General features: G+C 27.1%; 1 protein-coding gene across 1 annotated transcript in view; it reads left to right on the forward strand.

The window, feature by feature from the left end:
- LOC113785378 (uncharacterized) overlaps positions 1 to 1,702 on the forward strand; it is a 4,041-nt gene extending 2,339 nt beyond the window's left edge. Inside the window, exon 3 of the mRNA XM_073364936.1 lies at positions 1 to 1,702. This exon is cut by the window's left edge and continues 17 nt beyond it. Coding sequence (XP_073221037.1) covers positions 1 to 1,471 — 1,471 coding nt within the window. The 3' untranslated portion in view covers positions 1,472 to 1,702.
- Positions 1,703 to 6,448: the final 4,746 nt, after the last annotated feature.

Consider the following 6,448-nt stretch of genomic DNA (forward strand, 5'->3'; position numbering starts at 1 on the left):
GTTCAGCAAGGTTGGCAAAACTAAAAAGGCAGCGAGAGTCATGGAAATTTTGGAGAAGTCGGGAGCTGTCATTGATGTAAAAACTTACAATGTTTTGATTGATGGTTACTGCAAATCAGGGGAGATAAAGGAAGCCTTGCTTGTTTTGGATCACATGCGTGTTGCTCCGAATGTCGTTACTTACGATATAATTTTGCGTGGTTTGTGTGATAAAGGGAAATTGAAGGAAGCAACTGAAGTCCTTGACAGACAGCTGCAAAGCGAGTGTTATCCAAATGTAATTACATACACTATGTTGATTGATGCAACTTGCAAAAAAAGTGGAGTTAATAAGGCAATGAGGCTGTTTGATGAGATGAGGAGCAAAGGATGCAAACCCAATGTGGTTACATATAATGTTCTTATAGATGGGATATGCAATGAAGGTAGATCGGATGAAGCAATTAGATTATTAAAGTACTTGCCATCCTATGGCTGTCAGCCCGATGTATTTTCTTATAATATTATTCTAGGTAGCTTATGTAGCATAGGAAGATGGATGGATGCTCAGAAATTATTGGCTAGCATGTTTCGCAGAGGGTGTGCCCCCTGTGTTGTTACTTTTAATATCTTGATTAATTTCTTGTCTCGGAAAGGGTTAGTAGGTAAAGCTCGTGATGTCTTGGAGATGATGACAAGGCATGGTTGTACTCCTAATTCAAGAAGTTACAATTCACTGCTTCAAGGGTTTTGTGATGCAAAAAAAATTGATAGGGCAATTGAATACTTGAAAATAATGGAATCTAGGGGTTGTTCTCCAAATATAGTGACCTATAATATCTTGCTAAGTTCATTATGCAAAGATGGGAAGGTGGATGGTGCAGTTGAGATATTGAACCAACTAAGTGCAAGTGGCAAAGGGTGTTCCTCTGTTCGAGTTACTTATAATATAGTTATTAATGGGCTTTTGAAGGCGGGAAAAACAGCACATGCGGTGCAACTCTTGGAAGAGATGTGCAGAAAAGGTCCCAAGCCTGATATAGTTACTTATAGTACAATCGTTGATGGGCTTTTGAAGGATGGAAAGATCAAGCATGCTGTGGAACTCTTAAAACAGATGTGCAGTGAAGGTCTTAAACCTAATATAATTACTTACACTTCACTAATCGGGGGACTCAGTCGCGAAGGAAAGGTTCACGAAGCAATTGAGTTCTTCCATGACTTGGAAGGATTAGGTGTTAAGCCAAATGCATTCACTTACAACTCGATCATGACGGGACTCTGTAAAGCTCAGCAAACCTGTGGTGCCATTGATTTTCTGGCTTATATGATAGCAAAAGGGTGTAAACCTACCGAGGCTACATACAATATTCTTATACAAGGCATTGCTTATGAAGGATTAACCGAGGAGGCTTTGGAGTTATCAAATGAGTTGTACTCTAGAGGAGTTGTGAAGAAAAGTTTGGTTGAAAAGGTTTCCGGCAAGATGTAGGTAAAACATCAACGTTAGAAGTCTTATCCTACTAGGTGAGTTTGGCTACTCAGCTACATAGTTTGGTTGATCCTATTGGGCTCTTTAAAACCAAAATTTTCAATAATACAATTTCGTGTTCTTTTTATAAAGCTTTCAAGATGTATGATAAAATGTATTTTTTAATAGCCAACTTCACCTTGTAGAATAAGATGCTATTGTTGTATTAAAGGGCTTTTTGTTATTTATGCATATAGATTTTGTTGTCCCCCAATTTTAGTGGCCACAAACCACTTGGTCGTGATTATGGATTTTAATTGAGGGAGATAAAATGGCGAAATTTAAGTCAATTTTTTAAGTATGTTACTTGGTTTTTATCCCAAATCTATTTAGTTATAAATTAAATTTTATATTTCTCGAGCTTTAATATTGGTCTGTTTTTGTTCTCCAACTCTATTTGACTTGCAGTGAGATAGGTTTTAAATCTAATCATGTAAGAAATTTTTGAGATCAATATTGTTATGGAGCAGTTATAGTATAATAGAATTTGAACAAATTATTATTATTCTACAAGATGTTATTTATTATAAAATGTTATTTAATAATAGAAAGAGAATTTTCAAATTCTTTTGGAAAAAAATTTTTGAAAAAAATAGATGTAAAAAATTTAGAAAACAATTTTTAATTATTTTTTGAAAAAAAAAATTGGGAAAAGAATTTTGAAATTTTTTGACAAAATTTTTGATTATTTTAAAGAAAAATAAATCTAATTTTTTTTTCAAAAAAGTTTCTAAGAAATAAATGATTTTATAAAAAAATTAAAAAAAACCAAAGTTTCGATTTTTCTAGATTTGAATAGGTTTGGATTCACGGTGATTTTAATATAATCACAATATCTCACTAGTTTAGACATAAATTAGATTTTAGAGTTTAAAAAATAGTGTCACCTTGGTTAGGACGGTTTTAGCTTCAATCTCATAATTAATGAACTTCATCGAATACAAATTGAACTCGAAGAAACAGATACATAAATTCAATAGAAGGCTTATTGAACTCGAAGAAACAGATACATAAATTCAATAGAAGGCTTTTTGTCATTAAATAAAAGCTAAATAGTACTTGTGCGATCTATCAACTTAATTTTAGTTAACGTTTTAATTTTTTTTTTTATTTGATCATTTATTTTAATTTTAAGTGACATTTTAATCTTTTATGTTTTAAAATGTCAACAGTATTATCTTTTTTTTCACAAAAATTCAAAAAATTCATCAAAATCTTCAAACAAAACCCATAAAATTAATTATCATCTTCAATATAATACAAATTTCATCAAATTTATTATTTAAATCTTTAAATAAATTCATATTTTTATTCTTTATTTGATAAATTTAATGTTGTTGGAGATGAAAATATAAGTTTATTTGAATATTTGAGTTATGCATTTGGTGAAATTCGCATTATATTGAAAATAATAATTAATTTTATGGGTTTTGTTTGAAAATTTTGATGATTTTTTTAAATTTTTATAAAAAAAAAAAATAACATTGTTGACATTTTAAAGCATACAAAGATCAAATTGTCACTTAATATTAAAATAAATGACTAAATCAAAAAAGAAAAAAAAAATATAAATGACTAAAACGTTAACTAAAATTAAGTTAAGAGATCGCGAATACTATTTAGCCATAAATAAAACTTAGGAGCAGTTGATTAAAAACTTTTTTTTACTGTTTTCTTATTAGAATTAAGACATGCTACAGACATGAAACATTTATTAATAATTGCCAAATACAAATATAAACCAACCATTTCTTAATTTGTCCACATGTCTCATTCTGCGAAGAAAATAAGAGGAACACTTTCAAAAAACAGAACTTACATTTAGTCTGTCTTTGCTAGAATGTTACCATGACCAAAACTTTAAACATGAAATACATTGTGACGGTGGCTTTGAATTTTTCTAGTAAGTTGAATCAGGTGATTGTTCATCTGGTCTTTTTTTTGTTCATTTTTCCAATTTTTATATCGGATCTTAGTTTTCGATAATATAAAATTGAATAAAATATTCTACTGAATCTTAATTTTTCAATAATATATATTTAGAAGTTCAGTCCATTTTTCCAATTTTTATATCGGATGAACAACTTTCGTTCAATAATTGTAGTGACAGAAAATCGTGTGTTTTCTAGTTCATGTTTCATAGGGATGCCCTCTTCTAGTCTAGGAGTTATAACCCATCACGGATTCGCGTTGTGTTCTATGTTCTTATAACATGTCTTTGTACCAACTTTCAAGCAAGTTAAAACATACTACAAAGAATCAACCATAGTACTTTTCCGATTTTGTAATCAGTACTATAAGGCCTATAATGCTAATAATACTATTAAAAAGTACAACTAAATTTTTTCTTGGATGTATTTCCTAGATGGATTAATTAAATTTTACTGAAATCATAATCGTTAACTCTTCCTTTGATTTTCTTTTAACGTTAGTAATTACTAATTAGTAATATTAAATATTAGTATTTTTCCTGCTTCGTAATAAATTATTTCTAAGTTTATTTTTTTTTTTTGGTTTTCAAGAGAATAATACTTTGATAATTTAGAGTTCGATTGAAAAATAAATAAAGTTTATTTAATAATTATTTTAGTTAAGATTTAAAATTAAATTTAAAATTATTTTAAATTAAATTTCATTAACTACTTAATTTCAATCCTTTGATAAGTATATATTTTACTCTAATATAAAATATCTAATTCTCTTACTTAAAAAGGTTACATAACCAAATTAGTAATGTTAAGATATTGAAACATTTTATCCGATAATTTTACCTATGATTTTTAGCAACTGTAATTGCAATTGCAATATTACAAATTTTAAAGTTATTATATCGATATCACAATTGTAATTGCAGCTGCAATATTATAAATTTTAAAGTCATTATATCGAGATCAGAAGTGCAAATTTGACCGTATTTTACCACACTATAAACGTTTGCAACATAACCTTAACAATGATCACAGCCGTAATTTAAAATTATGATTTTACCCATACTATTACAAATAATTTAAAAATTCAGATTAGCTCCTGATTTTTTTAAAAAATTAATTGTCTACCCTACAATATTTCAATTGTATTTCAAAAAATTTAATTTTAATTTTTTAAAACACATCTATATTCCAAGAACTCAAAGCAAGTTTGACAGTTTTTTTTTTTATTTTCTTAATATTTCGGAAAACTTTTATAAAAAGTTTGCAGGTTATACAATTTTTTTTGGTTTGGTTTTTAAAGAAAAAAAAGTAAAAATGTGTGTTTTGAAAAATTTTAAGTTTGAGTTTTTTAAAATACAAATACTTTACATTGAACTTTCTAAAATAAAAATGTATTTTGTTGAACTTTCTAAAACACAAAAATATTTTAAAAATTTAAATTGAATATATAAGTAGTTTTTTTCTAAAAATAAATTTAGTTTTGGAAAACTTTTCAAAAATTTGTTAGTTGTTTATTTTTCTTTATAAAAAGGGGTAGTTTAATAAAAATTTCTGGTAGAGATATAATTGTTGGGATATATTGAACAAAATTATTTAACAGATGGAATCTACTTATAACCCTCATATGTTTTTAAAATAAAACTACAGCTTAGTATGAAAATACCCATCTTGAAGAAAAAAAAAGTGTTGGAATAAAATATAAAAGGATTACTTATTTTTGTTGACATGTTTGTATTTTTTTATTCAAAAGTGCACATAGCATTTCATTAATAATAATATTATAAATACAATTTAGAATATCAATAACGATGTGGAGGGACTAATTATATATGTGGCTATCATTGGTAGCACATGAGTCGCCTCATATAATTATCTCATAATAAATTCAATTCTGAATTTTTTAAAATGAGAATACAAAAAAGATCAACATTCAAAAATAATAACACCTAATTCAATCTTATTTTCGTTGATGGAATGAAAGGTATCAACAACACCCATCAAATCTAATTTAAAATCCACTTATTCAAGTTGCAGATCATAGACCAACTTCAAAACACTTAATAACCCGAGTTCTTCTCCATCAATGAGTGACTAGGTAGGTGGGGTTAACTATTTTGTTTTGGCTAAAAGAAAGTTTCCACCATCATCTTCTTATCATTGGATTACATGGTGAAATTGTGACATTGGATTACATGTTTATTTTAATTTTAAGTGACATTTTAATCTTTTATGTTTTAAAATGTCAACAGTATTATCTTTTTTTTCACAAAAATTCAAAAAATTCATCAAAATCTTCAAACAAAACCCATAAAATTAATTATCATCTTCAATATAATACAAATTTCATCAAATTTATTATTTAAATCTTTAAATAAATTCATATTTTTATTCTTTATTTGATAAATTTAATGTTGTTGGAGATGAAAATATAAGTTTATTTGAATATTTGAGTTATGCATTTGGTGAAATTTGCATTATATTGAAAATAATAATTAATTTTATGGGTTTTGTTTGAAAATTTTGATGATTTTTTTAAATTTTTATAAAAAAAAAAAATAACATTGTTGACATTTTAAAGCATACAAAGATCAAATTGTCACTTAATATTAAAATAAATGACTAAATCAAAAAAGAAAAAAAAAATATAAATGACTAAAACGTTAACTAAAATTAAGTTAAGAGATCGCGAATACTATTTAGCCATAAATAAAACTTAGGAGCAGTTGATTAAAAACTTTTTTTTACTGTTTTCTTATTAGAATTAAGACATGCTACAGACATGAAACATTTATTAATAATTGCCAAATACAAATATAAACCAACCATTTCTTAATTTGTCCACATGTCTCATTCTGCGAAGAAAATAAGAGGAACACTTTCAAAAAACAGAACTTACATTTAGTCTGTCTTTGCTAGAATGTTACCATGACCAAAACTTTAAACATGAAATACATTGTGACGGTGGCTTTGAATTTTTCTAGTAAGTTGAATCAGGTGATTGTTCATC

Source organism: Cicer arietinum, chromosome 2 (assembly GCF_000331145.2).
Source record: "Cicer arietinum cultivar CDC Frontier isolate Library 1 chromosome 2, Cicar.CDCFrontier_v2.0, whole genome shotgun sequence".
Taxonomy (NCBI): Eukaryota; Viridiplantae; Streptophyta; class Magnoliopsida; order Fabales; family Fabaceae; genus Cicer; species Cicer arietinum.